The 24580-nt window shown below is 38.1% G+C and overlaps 1 protein-coding gene across 1 annotated transcript in view; it reads left to right on the top strand.

The window, feature by feature from the left end:
* WDR49 (WD repeat domain 49) overlaps positions 1–24580 on the top strand; it is a 144135-nt gene that overhangs the window by 107651 nt on the left and 11904 nt on the right. The window contains 4 exon segments of the mRNA XM_047785863.1: positions 272–469; positions 4371–4549; positions 14664–14773; positions 16917–17063. Coding sequence (XP_047641819.1) covers positions 272–469; positions 4371–4549; positions 14664–14773; positions 16917–17063 — 634 coding nt within the window.

The raw sequence follows: 24580 nt of genomic DNA, 5'->3' as shown, positions 1-24580 counted from the left end.
CTGTTGATTTTTTTCTTTCCATCTTCCCACTCCTCCTCCTTCCTTTTTCCTATTTCTCAAGGTAGTCAAATCAGTGAGAAAGCTTTTCCTGAAAGTTTTCAGGAAATTCATTCTTCTCACCTCTGTTATCATGAGCTATTCTTTTGCATTTGTATCACAGATTGCTGTTCTAAAATGTACATGTTTCAATTTCTGTATCAGACTTAAAAAATGTGTTATATCACATTTAATATTTGGATATTTGTGAATTTTGGCATTTCTTTTCATTCAGGAGTACTGTCTTAATTCCAATGAGAACAAACTCACACAGGCCCCAACTCTGATAAGATCATTCAGACCTCATGAAGACTGGATAAGTTCCTTAGCGATGTGTGAGCCTGGCAGCCGCTCCCTGGTTCTCTCCGCCTCTGCAGATTGCAGCATCTGTGTGACTGATGTCTGCAGTGCTTCTGTCCGGATCTTTGGTCAGGTAGAAAGATTGCTTCTTTATTATTCTAATATTTACTTGACATTTAGGATGAACTTGGCCTGATTTCCATTTGAATCTCATCGGCTATTAAAGTTCATTAGTCATGAAAGAACTGATTTCCATTTCTGGAACCGTAGCTCCAGGCCTCCCTTATTAACCATGGCAGTTCCATCCACTGGAGGACACTGGAGACGTGAAAAGATGAGGAGCTCCAGGCAGCTCAAAATGTACCAGGATTTCTGAGAGAAATTTTTCCTCTAAAATAAGTGAATCCTTTCAATGGCTAAATTTAGTAGAAATACAATGTGGATAAAATTAACGTGTTATCATTAAGCAGATAGACTCTGAGAGCCAAGTAAAACTCAAGATAATAACTAAATACAAACAATTTTAGAAAAAAATGAACTTTGCTGTTCATTGTCTGGTTTACTCCTGCCAAAGTAGCAATCGTTAGTGTTTGCTGAGTTTTTCTTGTATGCCTGTGGCCCTGTTCTGAGGTCTCTACGTGAATTATTTCATGTAATCTTCAGAATTGCCCATCCCATGAGGGAGGAAAGCTCATTATTCCCATTTTACAGAAGAGGAAACAGAGGCACAGAGAGTTTGATTAAATTGCCAGAGCTCACAGAACCTAAGAAGTGGTAGAATTTGTTGTTTAACTCAAGCTGGCTCATTTCCAGTTCATGCTTTTAACCCCTTCCTCCCAGGGAACTAATCTCTGATTTATACCTGCCTATTAAAAAAAAAATGGAAGTAGAGGGGCATGGAAAAAGAAGAACATATTCATTGTCTCACATTTCTTTTTTTCATTTGTTTTCCTGGGAACTCAGCTCCTGTCCCCTTTGGGTTTTGGGGAACAAAATATCAGTTTGATCTGTTTCAGTCAGTACTGTTCAAACATGGTGGTGTGACTAGCCCAGAACCCCAGTTTCCATCTGGTTCCAGTAGCCTCTGGTGCTGCTTTCATGCTGATTCTCTTTGTTGGGAAGACAAAGTTTGTTATTGCTTCTTTTGTGAGGTCAGCTTGAGGATGTCAACCTGCACTTAAAGAATTCTTTACAGCCCTATAGGACATGAAGGATGATGGTAAATCAGAAAATAATCTGGGTAGGCGGACCTGTGTTTGACCAAGAAATGTGGGCGTCTCCATGTGACACTCTGGAGAGCTGTACAATTGCTTCCACTCTGTAAATAGAGCAAGTGCTAGACTTTTCTCAGGAAAAAGAGTGTCTGAGTGGGAACTCAAACGGGCATGTGGGCAGGTGTGGTGAGATAGACAGTGTGGGGCACAGCTGGCATCATGAACATGAAAGGAGTTGAAAAGCTGCTTCTGGCTGTTGGAGAAGTCAATGCAATGCTGACCTTGCTATATGCCCATGCCATATAGGCTCTGATGGGATGAGGGGCAAGTTACTGGCCAGGCAAAGACACAGGTGTCATCAAGCTGGTGGTGTCAGAAGCTAAGTTCCTTAGTTGGTGCTGAAGCAAGAAATAGGACTGTTCCAGGTATGGGCGACTTATATATTGGGTGCGCCAAACACAATCTTTCCCTAAATTTTATTTTCGTGAAGAAATACGTGCTAGTAAAACTGTTCATTTTTATACCTTTGAGAGTTTTCCTTAGTTGCTTTGTAAAGTCCTTTGTATTTTGAAGGACTTCACCCTCAAAAAGTCTGCATGAAAATAGTTTGTTTTTTTCCCTTCTGTTCAAGACAGGAAAAGAGCCACCAGAGCTGGGTAGTTTTAGAAAGTAAAGGCTGGCAAAGTGGGGACAGCTGGGTTTTCTAGTCCCTTCTGCCTGAGCTTTACATTAAAAAAAAAATAACTCACTTTTATCAAGCTGTCTTGGATATGGGTGCTGCTAGTCCCAAGGGGTGCAGGAGGGAGAGGGAGGGGAGGAGGTGAAGGGAGAAGAAGGAGGAAAAGAAAAAATTAGCAGATACTGGAAAATAGCAACAGAGAATGTCCTTCTCATAGTGTAAGAAGAGACATCCTTTCACAAAAAACAAAAAACAGAAAGATATGGGAGGCAGGTAGAAATACTTAGATAGCAAGAGACTCAATTAATAAATATAACTAAGATTAGAAGAATTTTTCCTGAACCAACTTTATTTGTACAGCATAGTGACTTTTGACCTACATTGGAATGTTGCAATTGTCCTTTTGTTGAATAAATTCCATTCCAGCAATTATAAAAACAAAAGGACAAGTGATAATGTATTTTAATTTCCTGTATTAAGCTTTCATTTTCCAATCATACTGATTAAAGTATTCAAAATGTAGTGCAGTGTGATTCAATATATTTCATAAAAGAAGTCTTTTTAAAAAAAACTGTGTACCACTTTTATAACATAGTTATTGATCTGAGGTTGGTTTTCAAGTTAGATTTTTAAAAGTAAGTGGTATGGTGTGTCTATTTCTAGAGTTGGAGAGATGGGGTGGGGATGGTTTGTCTTTGGAGATACTTTTATCCCGGGAAACCGTCAAATGATTGCGGTATAAAAAGAAATTAGATGATGTGGGTGCTTCTTCAGTGCTCATCTCAGCACTCACCACGGCTGCGGTGGGCAGAGCTTGTGTTTGGGCCGCTCCACAGCTGATTGCTCTGATGGCCAGTGATGCTGATGGAGCATTTTTACCCAGAGTTTAAAATTTGACTTGGTCGCCCATGTTTAAACATCTTAATGGTTCCATGTAATCCAGATTTCTAGCTTCTCTTGGGAAAGAACATATGTCATTCCCTGAGAGTAGCTCGGGCCCCTTTGTGGAAAGTGGGTTCTCGCTAATTCAGTGCAGTCCCATATTTCTTTCTCTTTTGCATGTGCATACCAAGGGTGAAACTCGTTTGCTATTTATCATCTTATCTGAGATTTGATTCATTCATTGACACTAGCTTCCTGACTCCTCTGGGCATTTTACTTTGCAAACCCTTCTGATAAAAGTTGGTCAGTTTGTAGGCCAGTCAGATGTACTGGGGATTCCTAATATTCCCTCACATCATGCTGGCCATGTGCCCTGGTGCGTCCCTATGGATGCAGTGTGAACTGATACAAGACAAGGGAATTGCTTCTGTGTTTAAAACACATAGGGTAGATTGTCAGTGGGGAGCTCTTGCTAGATGGAGACATATTAGGAATTGTAGCCAAGATCTGTGAAGACTATCATCTAAGACATATATTTTCTGGGAAAAAGTACTCAATAATTGGACTGGCTTTTGAGATTTGAGCGGGAGGGGAAGGGGAAAAGAAAATAGTTATATGAAAAATTCTGACAATTCTCTGTGTGTGTGTGTATGTGTGTGTGTGTGTGTGTGTGTCTATGTGTCTATTTATAGCCGCACCCACAGCATATGGAAGTTCCCAGGCTACAGGTTGAATTGGAGCTGTAGCTGCTGGTCTGCAGAACAGCCACAGTAACACCAGGTCCAAGCTGCATCTGTGACCTACACCACAGCTTGTGGCAATACTGGATCCTTAACACACTGAGGGAGGCCAGGGATTGAACCTGAGTCCTCATGGATCTGAGTGGGGTTCATTACCACTGAGCCACATTGGGATCTCCCCTGACAATTCTTCAACAAAAGCTTTGTTTTTCTTTTTAGTAAATATACATTTTGCTATTGAGGATTTTAAAGTGGAAATACCAGTTTTTTTGCAGTTCATTATTGTCTCTTCAGAAAATTCCTGTTTGTTTCTTATTACACATCACTTTCTAACCTTATTAAAGTTATACGTGTATGTTCCATCTCCCTTATAAGACTGTTAAGCTCCTTCAGGACAGAAACCATGTCTGATTCACTTTTTGGTGTCCCTAGGGTTTCATTTGATAATCTAACACACAGTAGACACACATGTTCAAGGAAATTACATTTTCTAAAAGTAAATCTCTCTGTTTTTTTCAGGGAAAGCATTGGCAACTTGAGAACTGTTTTTCCCTTCCTAAAAGAGACAATAATTTAATGGAAAATAAGATTCAAGAGGAAAGCACAAAGGAAATTCCTTTACTTTCCAAGGAGGAATCATGCTTGGACCCAACAAAACCTTCTCTACTTGATAAGAAAAACAAATATTCAGCAGATAGGTGGGTATATCTTACCTGTAAAGGGTAAGATAAAATTAGCCTAAACTTCCTTCTGTGCTTGGTGGAATGTCCAATGACTATTTCAAGATTTCTCTAATATTTTGATCATTGTAGAGGTGTGCGTGGCAAGGGGAAAACTTAAGATCTTAGAATGAGATCCGATTCTTACTTCCTGCATCTGCTAAATGCTTGATTTCTATTCTGTGTCTTCTAGTCTTTTGTGTCTAATCCATCATCAACCTAATTTTGGAAATTAACCCCTTTTTCAAAAGCAATATATGTGTGTATGTATGCTGCACATACCTATCTTAGAATGTATGTCAGATTTTACTCCTGGTTTGGGTAAGGTGCACAGAGGTTTGTGTAACAGAAGTTCAAAAAGAGCTTAACTGAATTTTAGACATCACTATCATTTATGACTTCTAACCTTTCCTTTGTGTTGTTCAGCTATTTCTTCTCTTCACATCACTCTGATAGATCCCATTCTTACATTCCTCTTCCTCTCTAATGCCAGGCAGTTTTAATTTTTTCTCTTGTTTCCTACACTTTTGTTAACTCATGCTCTCATAATGTCACCTTTCATATTAAACAACTTTTTGAGAAAACAATTTTATTCTTTGTATTTTCTTTGATACAATTGACATTTTTATTACCATGTACATATATTACATTTTTTCAGGTCTACAGAAAAATTGCATAGAAAGTTACAGAGAGTTTCTATATACCCCACCCTAAACCCAACAGAGTGTGGGCATTTGTTATAATTGATGTACCAATATTGATACTTTCTTATTAACCAAAGTCCATAATTTACATTAAGGGGGTACAGTTGAGGGTTCGCTGATGACTGCACCCAGAGATCTCTGCATTGCAGCTTTGGAAATTAATGTACTCTTTGGCTAAACTCTTGGGGCTCAACCCCGCCAGCTGAGGTTTTACTGTTCCAGTCCCCTCACTCTGGTGGGTCTTGCCTCTTGCACAACTCCTCCTGGGTTAACTTCTGCTTGGCCAGTAGGGAGCTCACACATCTTTGCCACACCAAATGTTCCACAGTTATCCCTTCTTGCCCTGTTCACTTGAATAGTTTCAGCCACAGCTTTTTGCGTTTAGAGTTTTTCCAGATATTTTTGAGTCACTGGCTCACTCTGTCCATCTAATGATTACCCAGGGCACGTGTGTTAAGCTCTTTGCCTTGTTTATGTGAACAGAAGCTAGAACTACCTGAGGGGGAAGCATCCCCCTCCTTTCCCATGGGGGTGGTACTCACTGCACACCTAAGACTGCAGTGTAATCTTCTCTTAGAATTTCTACATCCTTAGTCTGTTCTTATCCTAAGGTGGTGATTGACCTGGGCTCTAAGATCAGGTTTGGATCTCCCTCCTTGGCAAAGTGGGCCTGCACAAGGAATCTATCTAGCATCTCACTTTGAAATATAGGAATACATTTTACCTCTTAATTAATTAATTATTTTGCTTTCATACTTTTTGGACAAGGAAATAGGAGAAAAAAGTTTCCCCTTTAAACATCCTGTTACACTAAATTACCCTTTGGTATTTGTCCTTCCATTTCCTTGAATTATGGCTTGCCGAAATGTCAAGTGGCGTTTTACTTTCAGGCAGAAGAATCTTTCAGTTTAGAAAGATAGCATGACCGATCCTGTACAAGAATAGAATGCAGAGAATGGAAAGACTGTATGTACAATAAAATGCTTCCACCCAGTCACCCAACTCAACTTTACAGATAAGGAAATAAAATAACCTCAGGGTAACAAGATTCATCATTCCTTCTCTTCCTGTCACTCCTAGGAGAAGGCAGATGTCACAGATACTTCTTTGAGTATTTCAGCCAGTATATAAATTTCCCATTCTTCATGACAATCTCTGTTATTCTTTTTAAAAATTCGACTTGAATTGTTTACTTCTTTCCTGACTTCTCATTTCATTTCCTCTTGTTCCATGACACTTGTATGCTGAAAATTAGTGCTAATGTATAGATTCTTAAATCCACAGATTTCTCTTAGGAGTAGAGCCCTTTGCATTCTGCCAGATTAAGTAAGAATATAGCAGAGTGATCGTTCCATATTTGTTATACATTTCTGTAGGCCTTGGGAGATATTTCTGGCAGTAAAAAGTAAAGTTATCTCTGTTTACCGCATCTTTTCCGGTGATGACATATCCAAAATACCTGTGATCTTAGAATTTCTGCCTTTAGCGATTCAAATGGCCAGATTGAAATAATTTTAAGATTTGGTAGGAATAAGATAGTACAGAATAATGTCATTTTGGAATTATTGAACTAATTGAAAGAAAACTGTTGAAAACATATCCTCAGAATTGACTTGGCAGGTACATCTTCACCTCTCCCAGGAACATGTCCAGGAATCCTGTGGACACATACAGTGCAATTACCCAATGGAAGATGTCCTTCTTGGCCTCCATACAATACTGAAGATATTACAGATCATTTTCTCCCTAAAAAATATTCTGAAAAATGTGCCCTATTCCCAGTCAGATTAGTAAATCCCAGGAGAAAATTATGCCAGTTCTCGTTCCTATGCAAAAATATGAAAAGAGTAAATATGTAAAAGAATTTAGAGAAACTAAAAGGGGAGAAGCACATTTGGTGTGTGTGTGTGCAGGTGAGGGGATGTTTAGAAGTAGAAACAGTAAGAAAGATGGAGATGCAAAAAAAAAAAAAAAAGGGCCAAAAGAAAATGGAAAAAGCAGGAAAAATGAAGGGGAAAAATACATTATTTAAAGCCATGTTCTCATCTTAACTCTTAAGATTCTCTTTCCAGGATTAAAAAAACTTGACATTTATTATCTTTTGTCTTACATATAAATACCAGCTTTCTATAATGCTTAAAGTATTTTATAATATTGTGTGTAAGTGGTAGGTAGGTGGTAAAATGCCATCTTCAATTTAAGTCCTGGGGAGACGAAGATGAATGTAGAATTTAAGAGAAAATAGGAAGTCCTAATACTAAGTTAACAATAGACACAGAGAAATAGATTTTACTCTTCTGCAGATTCTTCAAAAATTGTTCTACCATTAGAAAATGAAAAATAAAAGAGAAAAAAATGAAAAGATAAAATGGGGGAACAAAAACCACAGTGGACATGCATTTTTCTTTATCTATGGCAATATTTGGTATCTGGACTCACAAAATTATTCTAATCTAGAAAAGTTATAAATGAAAGGAATCATTTAGAAAATATAACCTTAGAATATTCCTGTATTGTGAAAATAATACATGTTGATTAGAAGAGAAATTGGAAGTACAAATAAACAAGAAGAAAATGATGACATGAAATCATTAGTAGCAAAACCACCATTAACACTTAGGCATTTCACTCTTCAGGCCTTATTCTGAGCATCTTATGCAAATAAAAAAATATACATTTTATGAAAGCAATGACATAGTATATATAGTTTATAATCTGTGTACCACTTAAAATTATAGAGCCAGTATACTTCCATGTTAATTAATATGAGTGTCCATAGACATCAACATCCTTAATGACCCCTAGTAATTTATCCCAAAGGTTTTCAATTATTCTCTTCTTTTTATTTATTTTATTTATTTATTTATTTGTCTCTTTAGGGCTGCACCTTGGCATATGGAAGTTCCTAGGCTAGGGGTCAAACTGGAACTGCAGCTGCTGGACTACACCACAGCCACAGCAATGTGGGATCCGAGCCACATTTGCAACCTACACCACAGCTCATGGCCACTCCAGTTCCTTAACCCTCCGATAGAGGTCAGGGATTAAACCTGCGTCCTCATGGATGCTAGCCAGGTTCATTAGTGCTGAACCACAATGGAAACTTCACTCTCTTCTTTTTAAATATTTAAACTGTTTACAAAGTTTAACTGGAAAAATATGTTTTTAAAGACCTTCATGCACAGGGGAGTCAAAATTTTAAAGGCCTCTGAGTCTTGCTAAATTGCTGTCCCAGTGATGTGTGGGCTCCACCATCAGCATTAGATGGAAATGGTTGTCTCTGAACCACCGCTGAATGGTATCATTGTCTTAAAACTGCTGTTCTTGATAGATCTTCATTGCTTTAAGTTGGGTTTTTGATTATCTGTGGGAGTGAATGTTTCTTCACATGTCTATTAATCTTTAATAACTCAGTAATGAACTTGAAAGAGGCATCTGATGTCTGATAGACTGATTCCTTTTTTTTATTTTTGCTTTTTAGGGCCATACCTGCGGCATATGGAGGTTCCCAGGCTAGGGGTTGAATCAGAGCTGTAGCTGCCAGCCTGTACCAGAGCCACGGCAGCATGGGATCAGAGCCGTTTCTTCGACCTACACCACAGCTCACAGCAATGCTGGATCCTTAACCCACTGAGCGAGGTCAGGGATCGAACCTGCAACCTCATGGTTCCTACAGAGATTCATTAACCACTGAGCCACGATGGGAACTCCACTGGACTGATTCCTATTGAAGCCTTAAGAGAAGCACATCCCAGCCTCTTCTTGAATAAATGCTATGGGCTGAACTCACCACCATACAGATAGTCCTCTCTGCTACGGAAACACTCTTTATTACAGAATGGTGCTCATAGTAAAGTCAGATCTATCTGTTAGTAGAACTCTCTCTCATCCACCTTCATTCTTATTCTAGGGCAACAAACAGCAAGTCTATTCTATCTTCTGACATATTTTTCTTTGGCTATCATAAAAATATTTATGGGGAAATGATTAATTATTAGAAACCAGGATAAAATAATAAGATGGGAATTGAGACATAAATTTCTTTTAATTTCTCTATAAGTTTATATAAGGCAGAATGCACACTTAAAATTAATGTTTTTTAGATTGTGAAATAATTATGATGTTCTAATTCCATGTTATTATTAAAAGGGAATGGATATTTAATATCATTTATATGCTTTTGATTAGCTAATTATTCTTCCAGAGGTTCTTATATGGAAAATAAATTAGGAGTTTTATAAATATAAATAATATAAATATAAAATAAAATAGGAATATTAGAACTGGCTATAGGGAGAGGTGGAATTCCCTGACCTGACTGGAAAATATTGTGTTATTCTTTTTTAAAGCATTAGTAACCAACACTTATTGAGCTCTTTCTGTATTCCAAGCACTGTTCTAAGGTTTTTATGTGTTTAACTCGTTTAATTGTAACTATATAATCCTTGGCAATTCCTACAATTATAATTTCTGTTTCATGACTTGGAAAACAGGACAGAAAAAAGTTAAGCGATTTATGCAACTAACAAGAGATGAGCCGGGGACCCAAAGCAGACTTTCTAGCTCCTGAATCAGCACACTTTGCGGCTGCTCTGTTCTGCCTGTCCAACAAGCAACACGTGACAGTAGTGAAAAGTTGTTGGTTTCCTTGTCAAATGATGAGAGATTTTGTCAAGTACCTGCTATGCCTAAGCCACTACTCAAGGCACTTTCACTTTCCTTTAGTGCCTAATAGGGCACTTGAGAACTTGTCCCACATCATTCCTCCCTTCTACATCCAGAACAGAACCGAGAGGTTGGAGATTTAGTCTTTCCTCCTCATAGAATTGATGGCAAGCCTGCTAGAGCGCATAGTATGCCCCCTTCTTGCAACACCTTGTAATACATTTTTGCAAAAAGTTTTAAACTCGATCTAAGCTGTTTAGTGCCTTCTTTAGCTTCTTTATATTTATCGAGAATATTGGAATCTTAGGAATATTCACATCTCTCCAGTTCCCCGCATATTTTCCTTGTAACCACTCCCACCAAAATCAAATGTCTATGGAAAAGAATCATTAGGTTGGCCTTTGAATATGAAGTTGCTTCTATATTCTGTTTTTTTGTGGAACTGCCTTTTTTTAGAGCTTTATCAGTCTAGCTCTGTTTCACAGGCAGTCATCTAATTAGGGCAATTTGTGTGTTTCTCCAGGAGATTTCTTACCTATTCTCTGCCTTCCTCTTTCCCTCTGTGGATTAAACTCTGTTTTTTTAATTTTTTTATTATAGTTGATTTACAATGTTCTGTCAATTTCTGCTGTACAGCAAAGCAATCCAGAAATATATACATATATTCTTTTTCTCACATTATCCTCCATCATGTTCCATCACGAGTAATTGGATATAGTTCCCTGTGCTATACAGCAGGATCTCATTGCTTATCCACTCCAAATGCAGTAGTTTGCATCTACTAACTCCAAACTCCCAGTCCATCCCACTCCCTCTGACTCCCCCTTGGCAACTACAAGTCTGTTCTCCATGTCCATGAGTTTGTTTCTTTTCTGTAGATAGGTTCATTTGTGCCATATATTAGAGTCCAGATATAAGTGATATCATATGGTTTTTTTCTTTCTCTTTCTGACTTCGCTTAGTATGAGACTTTCTAGTTCTATCCATGTTGCTTCAAATGGAATTATTTTGTTCTTTTTTATGGCTGAGTAGTATTTCATTGTGTATATACATCACATCTTCTTAATCTGTTCATCTGTCAATGGACATTTAGGTTGTTTTCAATTCTTGGCTGTTGAGAATATTGCTGCAATGAACATCGTGGTGAATGTATCCTTTTCAATAAGAGTTTTGTCCAGATATATGCCCAACAATGGGACTGTTGGATCATATGGTAGCTCTATATTTAGTTTTCTGAGGTACCTCCGTACTGTTTTCCATAGTGGTTTTACCAATTAACATTCCCACCCACAGTGTAGGAGGGTTCTCTTTTCTCCACGCCCTCTCCTGCATTTGTTATTTGTAGACTTATTAATGATAGTCATTCTGACTGGTGAGAGGTGGTACGTCATAGTAGTTTTGATTTGCATTTCTCTAGTAATTAGTGATGTTGAGCATTATTTCATGTGCCTATTGGTCATCTGTATGTCATCTTTGGAGAAATGTTTATTCAAGTCTTCTGCCCATTTTTCCATTGGGTTGTTTGTTTTTTGCTGTTGAGTTGTATGAATTGTTTGTATATTTTAGAGATTATCCCTTTGTCAGTTGCACTGTTTGCAACTACTATTTTCCCATTCTGTAGATTGTCTTTTTTTTTTTTTAATAATGGTTTCCTTTGCTGTGCAAAAGCTTGTAAGCTTCATTAGGTGCCACTGGTTTTTTTTTGTTTGTTTTTTGTTTTTTTGTGTCTTTATTTCTATTGCCTTGGGAGACTGACAGAAGAAAAGATTTGTACGGTCGATGTCAGAGAATGTTTTGCCTATGTTCTCTTCCAGGAGTTTCATGGTGTTTTGTCATATATTTAAGTCTTTAAGCCATTTTGATTTTATCTTTCTGCATGGTGTGAGGGTGTGTTCTAGTTTCATTGATTTACATGCAGCTGTCTAGTTTTCCCAGCACCACTTGCTGAATAGACTGTCTTTCCCACGTTTTATATTCTTGCCTCCTTTGTCTAATATTAATTGACCATAGGAATCTGGGTTTATTTCTGGGTTCTCTATTTTGTTCCATTGGTGTGCATGTCTGTTTTTGTACCAGTACCACAATGTCTTGATTATGTAGCTTTGTGATATTATCTGAATTTTTTTGTTTTTTTTTTCCTCAGGATTGCTTTGGCAATTCTGGGCCTTTATGGTTCCATATAAACTTTTGGATTGTTTGTTTTAGCTCTGTGAAAAATGTCATGGGTAATTTGACAGGAATTGCATTAAATCTGTAGATTGCTGTGGGTATTGTGGCTATTTTAACAATATTAATTATTCTAATCCAGGAGTGTGGAATATATTTCCATTGCTTTGAATCCTTTTTAAGGCCTACCTTTCCTGAATCCTCCACCAACTACTTATTGTTACGTATTCTCTTACTATCTTAAAATGATTCTCTAAAGATACCATCGTTCTTGTCTTCAAAGCCTAGGCAGTGGCTAAATAATGTCTTATTCATAAGACAGTATATTATGAAGGAGGTCATTCCAGTGTGATTTTGGGGAAAACTGCCCCCTACCTGCAGTCTTTTGAATGACAAAGACTTCCTTTAAAAATCTGTAATTCCAAATAATTTGTGTCGATAACCCCCCACACCTCTGCTAAGTCAAAGAGGTAGAGCTTAACTCTCTTCACCTTCCATAAGTATAGGCTGTGCTTAGAAAACTTGCTTCCAGAGAGTAGCATATAGAAAGGAAAGGGATCCTGCTGTGTTGCACTGGGAACTATGTATACTCACTTGTGATGGAGCATGGTAATGTGAAAAAATAGAATGTGTACATGTATGTGTAACTGAGTCACCATGCTGTACAGTAGCAAAAAAATTGTATTGGGGAAATAACAATTAACAATAAATAAATAAATAAGTAAGTAAATAAAAGAAAGGAAAGGGAAAACTAGCTTTACAGTGCAAAAACTTGGCAAACATAACCTTTGCCATGTGATAAATTTAACATCAACAGTGGTAAGTCAGTTTGATAGCATGGGCCCTCAGTAAGATGTCATGAGACCAGCACTTCATATCTGTTGTTTTCCTCCAAACAGCACATAAAACCATCCAACCACAAGAAAAGCTTTGGACAAACCCAAATTGAGAGATATTCTACAAAAAAAATCTAACTGGTATTCCTTAAAACTGTCAAGGTCATCAAAAACAAGAAAAGTCTGAAAACTTTTCATAGACCAGAGGAAATTAAGGAACCAGAAAACTAAATGTAATGTATCCTTGGTTAGAAAAAGGACATTAAGAAAATCTTAATAGAATATTGAGTTAATAATAATGTATAATACTGAGTTAATAATAATAGATTTTGTAATTTTGACCAGTGATAATATAAGATGTTAAAACAGGGAAAATTGGGCTGGGGGTAAATGAGAAATCTGTACTATCTTTGCAACTTTTCTGTAAAACTGAAACTATGCTAAAATGAAAATTCTACTTTAAAGTCATTTGAGTTTGGAAGGTAGTCAACTAGGGCAGAAGAAAAACATGGAGGGAAGTTAACCTTTATTGAATACTGTTATTTACTAGCTGCTTCACTGAATGTTCATCCATCCTATCTCCTTTAAAACCATGGTAAGAATCTTATATATAGCCGGAAATTGAGGCTGAGAATATAGGAAACATCTCAAGGTTTTATAACTACTCAATATGTAGCAAAATTGGGAATAAAAGTTAAAGGGTGGGAGTGTATACCCACAAAAAAATATAACCACAAAAAGTTAAAAGAAGGGAAACAGAAGGGAAAGATCAGGCCCCATGGCTCTCAGTGCTTTAGTGAAAAATAGGCATGTTTTCCGGTCTGATACTTCCAAGAGAATAATAATTTTTGGCAACATGACTTGTAGCTGTTAAGGTTGACATCTATGACAGTGAATGTTAAATATATTTGAGACCATTTCCTGTTTTCTCTGGAATTCTATACAGCTATGTAATAGTTGCACTTTCTGGGTTTTATTGATAAAAACTGTTTTTGGGGATTCAAGTTAAACTAATGTTTTCTTTTCTTTTCTTGTCTTTTTAGGGCTGCTCCCATGGCATATAGAGGTTTCCAGGCTAGGGGTCAAATCACAGGTGCCAGACACAGCAATATCAGATCCAAGCCACATCTGCCACCTACACTACAGTTCACGGCAATGCCAGATCCTTAATCCACTGAGCGAGGCCAGGGATGGAACCTGCGTCCTCATGGATCCTAGGCAGATTCATTTCCTATGAGCCATGACAGGAACTCCCTGAAGTGTTTTTATAAGTTCATATGACAAGGCTCAAATACTCAACTTTTTTTAACATTGGGGTAACATAAGTGAAGGTCTAGGCATAACACTGGATAAATGAACTTTTGACATGTACCGCTGACTGGCCCATGTAATTTACATACACACAGGGCAAGGAGAGTGTATGTTTCTTTGACTTTTTATTCTATGTAGTTTTTTTTCTCTGACTCGCCAGTTGTTATAGGGACAAGACCTTTGCTTAACTGGCTTCTCCCCCCTCTCTGGCTCTTAACCTTTTATACCATCACCTGACTAGTAGGCATTTTATTCAAAGATATAACTTGATCAATGTAAACAAATGTCACTACTTAGGTCCACAGGATACAGATGTTCTCTGTTAAAGTAAGGTATGTATTTATAGTCAGAAAATGTCTGTTCATCCTTTGTGGTTGATATTTTGTTTCACCATAAATTATTTTTTTTCAGTGTCAGACCATCAGAGGTCATAAACTTAGGTATGAAATACAAGGAAAGAAATGTTTATAGGAAAAAAATGCACCACCTTTACAATAGTGAAGCTATACAAAAATCACTCAGTAAGTAAGCACTGTTGACATATTATTATCATGTTTGTAGTTTATAGATTGATATGAATACAACAAATAGCTACTGTATGTGCCAGGAATATTGGTATTCCTTAATAAGCCTGAAAGTAAGGTCTTGTGATCTCCACTTAACAGAGGAAGAAAGTGAGACTCAGAAATATTAAGTGACTTGTCCAAGGCTTCACAGTTCAGAAGAGGCAGAAGTATAAGGTCTAAGCCAGAACTATGTGGCAAGTTCCCACTACTGTTCCCCAAACGGTTGACACAGAATGTTAATTCTCTCCCATAAGTGTTTAAAAGATAAAAATTAAATTAAAACTATTTTTATTCTCAGAACTCCCAAAGCCACACAGAACAACATATATGTTTAGTTTTGGCTGACCAGAAACAGAATTACAAAAAAAGTAATTGAAACAAAAGAGTCGTTATCATATTGAAGTGTATTATTTTGAAGAGTAGTGAGAATCACCCTTGAAGCTCTATCACATAATGAGGATATTTCATGCACTACAAATCTTTTTTGAACTTGGCTCCAAGGGGAAGCTGGACTTTCATAATGCAGATATGCTCATTTCTGTTGACATTTGCTGTCAAAAGGTACATTATTATTTGTTAATATTCAGTGTACATTTATAAACTAATCTACTTTACAGGGATTTTGCCAGGATTACTTGAGATAATTTATGTGAAGCCTTTAGTGCCTGGCATGTTATAGAAACTCATTACAATTTTATTAGTAATGTTATTGCTCTTAACATTGTTATTATTATAACTTGGAACACAACTGTTTTTTTTTTTGTTTTTTTTGTTTTTCTTTTTTAGGGTGGCACTCAAAGCATATGGAGGTTCCCAGGCTAGGGGCCGAATCGGAGCTACAGCTGCTGGCCTACACCACAGCCACAGCAATGCTGGATCTGAGCCATGTTTGCCACCTACAGCACAGCTCACGGCAATGCCTGATCCTTAACCCACTGAGGGAGGCCAGGGATCGAACCTGCAACCCCATGGTTCCTGGTCAGATTTTTTTCTGCTGCTCCATGACAGGAACTCCAGAGCACAACTTTTAAAGTGAAATATACTTGAGTTGATATCCAAGTCTGCCATTTACCAGTTATGTAAATTCAGGCAAGTTCCTAAAGCATTTGGAGCCTCAACCCTCATCTCTTTGAAGGGCATCAGGATACTTCACAGGTGGTGAAGGTGTCTCCTTTGGTTCGACACAACACACTGGTTCTCAAAGTATGTTTCCCATCCTACCAGCATCAGCATCACCAGAAGTTTAGGTAAATTCTGGGGCCCCACCCCCAACCATCTAAATCTAAATCAGAAATGGGGGTAGTTCAAGTGGTTATGCTTTAACAAGTGCTGCAGGTGATTCTGATGCCTGGTACAGTTGGAGAACCATGGGCATAGCACCCAACTTGTCTTTAAGCAGGTACTGATAACATAACAAGGTTTACTTTTTCTAGATTCTGAGCCACTGTGATGACAAAAGCAGTTTTTGCCTTTGCAGAGCTAACAATCAAACATAAAATCACATCTTGTATTGTGTTTCTATAAACTTTTATTCCATAATCCATCTATCCCATGAAGCAAAAAGAAAACTTTTCACTCTGTCCAAGACTTTGCTTGTACAGGCATAATTAAAAAGAGTTTCCCTTCCCATCATCTCATTGTGTGCATCATAGATATAATAATACAGCTCAGGTTTACATTTTAGCAAAATGAAAATGTACCTGTGAATTCAAAATATTAGGTATGTTGTTAAATTAAATGCTAGGAAATATATTCCATCTCACAAAACATTCAGTTTTCTTGCAGATAAAAGAGAAGCTGGAGTTTTTCCCAAACTGCAGAATATTCATTTTCAAGAGAAAATAGCAAAAGAATACAAAATGAAAAATAAGTGAATGGGGAGCCTTGAATTTTTTTTGGTCCCTTTGAATAAAAGGAACATGGATTTATCTTGAACAGCTGTGTTTATAGGGTTTGCTGATCACTGCAGCTGTACCAGCTGAGTAACAGGAAGGTTATATTTTTAAAAAAGTTAACTTAGAAATGCACTAGCTCCTTCTGAAGAATTAATGATATTGTACTTTTTTCCCATCCTTCCCTAAAACCTGCTGACCTGAAGATGCTTTTCGGTCATTAAACATTGGAACCTTGAAAGAGTTGCCTGAAGTGAGTAAACCAGCTTTTCTTCTAGACCCTGAGAAATACTTCAGGGAAGACCTGGAGGAGGAATGTCCCCAAATTCCAGAGCTTCCACCACTTTCTGAAAGTAAGTCCTCATCCATGATATACCACTTCTCTCCTTTCTCCATATGAAACTCAACCGATTAAAAAAAAAATGATGTAGAAAAGCATGAAAGTAACACGTGTTCGCCTTGTAGGTTGCAGTGAAATGAAGTGTGGTTTGAGTGTTAAGATTTATAGCTCAGCTGTTGATCTGTGCTCTCAGAAAGGAGAGCCAACAGGCGGAAATACATAAATGGAACATTTTTATTTTGTCACTTTTCTGAATTCAGAGTGCTATGGATATATAGTATGTGTCTGCTACGAATGAGAACCTCTTCCTCTCAATAATCATTTTTTTAAAAGTATAGTTGACTTACAGTGTTGTGCCAATTTCTGCTGTACAGCAAAGTGACCCAGTCATACATCTATAAATCCTCTCAATAATCTTAATTTTCAAATCTGGTACTGGAGAAAGGGACATCCTAAGGTTGCTTCAGAACAGAGTCTCTGACAATCTAGTTTTGTTCTTTTCATGGGAAATACTCTAAATAGCAGCTACTTAAAGTCTATTGTCTTAGAGACTTCCAGCTGCAATGCTAGGCTAATATGATGAGAGGACAAGAAAGCTTAACTTAGGAAATAGCAATGAGTGATCTATGAAGTTTCAGAAACAACATGTGCAAAAGAATGCTATGTTTTCTGGGCTGGTATAGGCTTCCGAGTTTCCAAGAATTTGAAATTTCAGTACAAATATCCTACCCTCAAAGAGAGGCCTGATGGGGTTTGCAAATAGCACAACCTGCTGCCCAGCGAGGCACTCAGAAAGCATCTGGACACTGCAGGGAACTCATTTAAAATAATTAATGAAAAGAGAAGTTTTCAACTTATAACGGTCAAAAGATCAGAATTGCACTCCAACCATATGAAATCTGTGATTTCTAAACTTCCCAAATCCTCTGAGATGGGAGTTCAGCATCATCCTTGAGAAATAATAGCCCTTGGATGGGGGAGGCGCGTTTCTTTACGTCTACACTTGAGGAAGTTTCAGTCTCTTGTTTCTGCTTGTTTTCCTATAGTAAGGGATGACAGCTGATCAACCTTTTTTTCTTTCTTTTTATATTCCACTGGTAAGCAAGGTACAGCTGTCATTCTTTCACTGCCATATTTCCAGTCTAATTATCAGCTTCCTTTGCTTTTTCTCAGTTTTTCTTTTCTAAATCTGTAATCGTTTATTTGCCCTCAGGAGGTTCATCTGAGGTTTCTGCTTGTGTCTTTTAAAAACATGAATCCATAAGCGTTAAGGCTCTAAATAACCTGTAGTGCATCCTACAGGGCTTTCAGGCTATTGCTTTGTCCCCCGGATGATTCATCTTCAAGAATAAATGTGGGGAGAACTTATCTTGTCTTGCTGAGTCACAGACAGAGGAGAATCTGGGGAACAGACCATAAGCAGAGATCCAGGGAGCCAGAACAAAGTGTAAAGACGGCCCAGGCACAGAACATGCCATCAGGAGAAAACCAAGATGGAACAGAGTCTGAATCAGAATTGACGCAGGAGAAATAGGCAAGAGAGAGAACACAGAAGCTAGAGAGAAGGCAAGTGGAGAGGGCAGTCAACACCTCTTCTCATCCCTGGGAGCTCCTGCTTTTGTGAGGGGCCTTGCACATTCAGAAGCAGGAGAGTTCTCCATTTGCCGCTAAATTCTCCCCATGGGCAGGGAGGATGTGTGTGGGGAAAGATGGAGGTGAATGACTCACCAGAAATACCAAAAAACAAACAAAAAAAACCCAGAACAACTTCTAATACATTTTCAAAGAGAACATTTTTTTCTCTTAATATAAGATTTTCCTGTAATTTCCACACCATTTTTTTTTGTCTTTTCTGGGGCCACACCGGCGGCATATGAAGGTTCCCAGGCTAGGGGTCTAATCGGAGCTACAGCTGCCGGCCTACACCACAGCCACAGCAATGTGGGGTCCGAGCCAGGTCTGCAACCTATGCCACAGCTCACGGCAAAGCCGGATCCTTAACCCACTGAGCAAGGTCTGGCATGGAACCCGCAACCTCATGGTTCCTAGATGGATTCGTTAACCACTGAGCCATGACGGGAACTCCTCCACACCATTTTAAAAAGATGTTTTCTCTCTTTTGCTTTTTTATTTTCTCCTTCTGCTTTTCTTCCTTTGCTCCCTTTTAAATATTTCCACTCACCTGCCTTCTCTGCAAGTGAAAATATTTCCTTTTTTTAACAAGTTTCACCAGCTTGAGCAAGAGGCAGATGTAAAGTCTGAAGACAACAGAACACATGACACTGAAGATGAACCCTGGGGAAGAAGGCAGATTAACTCTCACACCGGGTCATTAGAAGGAGTTCAGAACAGAAGCCACATCTGAGCTGGGACTTGGAATGCATAGGAGTTCAAAGGGTGAGGGAGGAGAAAAGGGAAGTCAAGATCAAGGAAATGTAGGGAAATACATATGGGGACTAAGTGGGGCAGAGATCCAAAAGATTCCAAGTCGGCTGCAATGAGAGCTTGGAATGGGTTGAGTTTGAGGTACTGGTGTGTTATTGAGAAACAAAGGTCTGGAGGATGGGAGAGGAATGTAACATGTTCTGCATAATAACAGAGTCTTCAACTAGCTGATACTGAAATTGTGTTTGCTCGTGTATGTCTTTAGCCTTCCTGGTAAATATTGAGTGCCTTCTCTGTGCTAGCCCTTGTGCTGGATGCCAGGGGCATAGAGCTGACAGGTAGAGGGACAGCCTTCAAAGTTCTTGGAGACTAGTTGGGGAAATAGATAAGGAAACAAATAATGATGTTTTACAATCAGATCTCTAATAGAGATAAGCCTTGGATACTGTGGGACCACATGAAGATTCATAGATGACCTTTCATAGAAACCAGATGATGCCTGGGCTACATATTAAAAGTTCAATTGATATTAGTCAAATAAGAAAAAAGGGGAATGATATTTCTGGTAGAGGAGCAGCATATGCAAGTGGAAGATGGTGTAAGTTGGAATGTGTGCAAAGGGAGCCACCTGTAGGTCTAAATGGCTGGGTTCTAGAATGGATATGTTGAGGATTAAGGCTAGAGAGATAAATGGGGCCAGATCATGGAGTTCCTGGCATACAGTTCTAAGGACTGTGGTATTTATTTTTACCATAAATGAGGAGCCATTGGAATTTTCTAGTCAAGTATTCTGAATTATCCCATTTTATCTCTTCTATTAAATTCTTCTATTCTTATAGCTCTTTGTGTTATCCTTTGAGAGATACTCCAGAGGTTACAATATTCTCTCCTGTGTTCTTTATTTCTTCTTGGGGGTACGAGGCTTCCATCTGAAATTATTTTCCTTCATCCCGAAGTTCTTGCACTATTTTTTATAATATTGGTTTGCTGGTGAGTAATTTTCCCAGCTTTTATGTATCTGGAAAATGCAATTTATTTCATTTTGACATCAGAAGGACATTTTTACTGGCTTTACAACTCCAGGTGGCAGGTTTTTTTTTTTTTTTTTCCCTCTTTAAAGATAACATCCCATTGCTTCCTTGCTCCCATAGTTCCTGTTTAAAATTCCGCTCTTAATATTATTGCTGTTTCTCTGAATGCAATATCTTTTTTTTTTTCTGGGTTCTTTAAAGGTTTTCCTCTTTATCCTTGGTTTTTAGCCATTTTATCATGATGGATATAAATACACTTTTCTCTGTATTTATCTTATTTGAGGTTGATAGGAACTCTTGGATGCCTCTTTCTTCAATTTTGGATAATTCTCAGCTTTTATCTTTATAAGCATTGTTTCTTTCAAGTTAACACTCTCCAATCCTTCTGGGACTGTGATTACCTATATGTTAGACTTTCATTATATCACAGCGTTTCCTATGTTCTTCATCATCTTTCCATTTTATTTTCCTCTCTGGGTTCATTTTGGATACTGTATGTTGACTTGCCTTGTATTCACTAATCCTGTCTTTTGCCAGTGTCTTTCAAACCCTTGTAGTCAGTTCCCTTCTTCAGGTTTCATATGTGTATATTGTTTTCATTTCTAAAATGGCATTTGAATTTCATTTATGTATATATTCTAATTGTCAGTTGAAATTCCTTATGTTTTCATCCATTTTGTCCAAAATTTCTGTTTTCTTTAACATACTTATAATAATAATTTTAAAGTCCTAGCCTGCTGACATCAATATCTGGATGATCCTTGGATCTGCTTCTAACGTCTATCTTTTCCTCTCTATTATTGGTCATATTTTCTGTTTTCCTTGCAAATCCTATAATTTCTACAGAAGTTATGATAAAAGATCTGTAGATAATGAAGTTACTGTTATTTTCTCCCAGAGATAATGCACCCTTTCCTTAGTTGGACAGAGAGCATGAAGGGTGGATCATGTTAATCCAATTAGGAATTGAGCTTAATCAGTACTAGTTTACAGCTTTAGTAAGACTTTGTTTATTTTTAATTTCAAATGCTTGTTTTAGCCCTCTCCTCTTAGTAGGATATTGTCTCCTAAGTACTGCAGGACCACAGGAAACTGAATCTGCCTCTCCAGTCCAAACCACAGCCTCCTGCACCACACAGAGTATGTCCTCTGGGAAGTACTGGCCATAGTTATACAATTTCTCTAGATTCCAGTACATCACACAAACCCACATAGTCATCAAAGGTTCTTCTGATTGTCCTTTTCCTCAAAAAATTCTGTGTATGGCAAGACAGTTTCTTAGCAATGCCTAGACATGATTAATCCCCAAAGGGAAAAAAGATTTGGCAATCTCAGATCATCTAAGAAGGGTTCTACTATCTCATGAATTTTAATTTGATAATCTTTGTTTCCACAGCCCTTTGATGGCTTTAAGAATGTTATTTCTGTAATTTACCTTTTTTTTTTCTATCTGGTGAAAGAAGGATGACCTGTCACTATTTGTTAAATATCCAGCAGCAAAATTCCTGTTGAAGTGTTTAAAAGTAACATGACCAGATTTGCCTTTTAGAAGGTTTTCTGGAAACTGTGTAGTGGACGCATTATAATGGGGCTAGACTGAAAGCAGTGTATGTGTTATAGTAGTGGGAAGTTGTTGTATGCCATCAGTTACATGCTTTTACTTTGCCTTTTACTAGTTATTTATATCTGAATAAGTTATATAAACTACAAAGTCTCAGGTTTCTTGTCTGTAAAATGGGACTGATGATACCTACTTCTTAGAGTTGTGGGTTCATTTTAGCACAAAGACTAGCACATAATAAGCATTCATAAATGGTAACTATTATTATTTTTAAGATGAGGAAAACTGAGAAAGGAAGTAACTAATTTGAGAAGTGTTACGAAGATAGAATTGAAAAGATTGTGTGTCCTGTTGAAATGTTGAGACATGTATGACCATCGGGTTTCTAGCCTAGATAACTATGTCAAAAAAGGCGATTACTGAGAAAGGAAATATACAAAGAAAAGATGATTTAGACTTAGTTTTAGAATATGTTGAGATGGAGGTAACTGTGGGACGTCTACCAAGAAAAGCTAGCGCTTTTCCAAGAAACTGACTATATATAGAAGGGAGGAAACACAAAGAACAGTACTAGTCAGTACTAGTCAAGAACAACTCCAGTCACCTACACCTGCAGTCAAGGTGTGTTTAGAATTAATTTTATTATTAGGTTTATTTATTTTTTTCTGGTTTTAGATATAATATATGCACATTATAGAACAGGGTCTGGTAAGAAGTTAGGAGAATTTGAAAGAACACAGGAGTAGCAGATCTAAAGAGCAACCACTACTCCTAGACCTGAGAGAACAGGAAAGATGTCCACCCACACCAGGCTTGAGGCCCAGACCTTGTGGGAGGGGGCTTATTCATGTGGCAGAGTTGCAGGTGGAACTTGGAGAAATCTGCTTTCAAGGGGTACTGGGGTACTGGGAGGTGGGAATCTGCTTTCAAGGGGTACTGGGAGGTGGGAATCTCAGAACTCACTGCAGAGCCATCAGGGGAGTACAGGGGACGCTGTTCACAGGGAAGCATCCCACTGGTGGCTCTCTGCCTGCCTGCGGGTGGGGGTAAGTGTTACAGAAAGTCAGTCACTGGATGGTGCCAGCCAGGTGGTACTCTGCTGCTGCAAAGCCACCTGAGAGAGTGACAAGGGAAGCTGCTGGCTCTGGAGAAGCCATACTTGCGTCACAGGAGTCTGGAGCCGGAGAAGGCACTGGGGGAGCTTGCTTCCAGTGAAGTATTGCTATAGGTGTCTAGTGCTAAAGGAACTGCCCCACAGGAGCTGGCTTGAAAGAATCTACTTGTAAGAGAAATCCATTTCTCCTCCTGTGTCCCTCTAGTGCCCTCTAGCGACAGAGCTCAACATCATACCTGCAGACAAAGGAGAACTATTTACAAGGCTCCAATCCATTGTCAGGCAGCAAACAGTGAAGAGTGGATTTGGAGCTGAGGGGCAATACATTGATCATTGGCACAGGACCATCTTTCCTGGCTATTCAGGCTTTTTTCCCACTCCTGGTCCCTTCTATTATTTTGTAAACTTTGAAATCACAGTCATTATTCCTACCAAGTTTTAAGGTGTTATTGGTTATGGTTGTCTTTTGGAGAACTTCTATTTTTAGAAGGAATGAAACTTAGCAATAAAGGTATAGTAAGGGCAAGATTTCAAGCATAAGCCTGGCTTCAAGTCAAGACCCTACCACTTGCTACCTATATGACCTTGAGCATATGCCTTAGTTTCTTTTTTTCTTTTATTTTTATTGTCTTTTTAGGGCCACACCCGTGGCATATAGAAGTTCCCAGGCTAGGAGCTGAATCAGAGCTGCAGCTGCCAGCCTACCCCACAGCCATAGTGATGCCAGATCTGAGCTGCATCTACGACCTACACCACAGTTTGTGGTAACGCTGGATCCTCAACCCGCCAAGTGAGGCCAGGGATTGAACCTCTATCCTCAAGGATCCTACTGGGGATCCTAACCTGCTGAGCCACAATGGCAACTTCTGTGCCTTAGTTTCTTCAACTAAAAATGGGCATCATATTAGCTACATCCTCATCATGTTGTGATAAGTGCAATAACCCATGTGAAGTCCTTAGTACAGAGTTTGTCACCTAATAAGAGTTTCATAGATTTTTTTTATTAATGATATGTTTATTATTATTCCACTAAATAGCTCTATGATATAGGAATTATTATTGCCACTATTTTCCATATAAAGAGTCTCTGGCATAGACTCTGTGGCCTAGAAAAATAGTTTAAATAACTTGTCTAGTCTCTCACCACTAGTAAAAGGTGGATGATAGTTGAGAAATATCTGTGTTAATATTTTTAGATGCAGCCTCCCTTGTTCAAATGGTGTTGAAATCATATTCCCTAAGCAACCTATTCTTATGCTGATTTCTAAAACCAGCTATTTCACTATAATATTACTTATTTTTATCACTTTTATTTAAAATTGTTCATCTCCTTTTTCTAGGAGGCTACAGAATTTAAAATTTGTTATTATAGATGAGCACTTAAAAAATCTCAGTTACCAATATATTTCCCCCTCCACACTATTATTACAAAGTATACC

Source organism: Phacochoerus africanus, chromosome 1 (assembly GCF_016906955.1).
Source record: "Phacochoerus africanus isolate WHEZ1 chromosome 1, ROS_Pafr_v1, whole genome shotgun sequence".
Taxonomy (NCBI): domain Eukaryota; kingdom Metazoa; phylum Chordata; class Mammalia; order Artiodactyla; family Suidae; genus Phacochoerus; species Phacochoerus africanus.
Note: the sequence above shows the minus strand (reverse complement) of the source record. Positions and strands in the feature narration are given on the sequence as shown.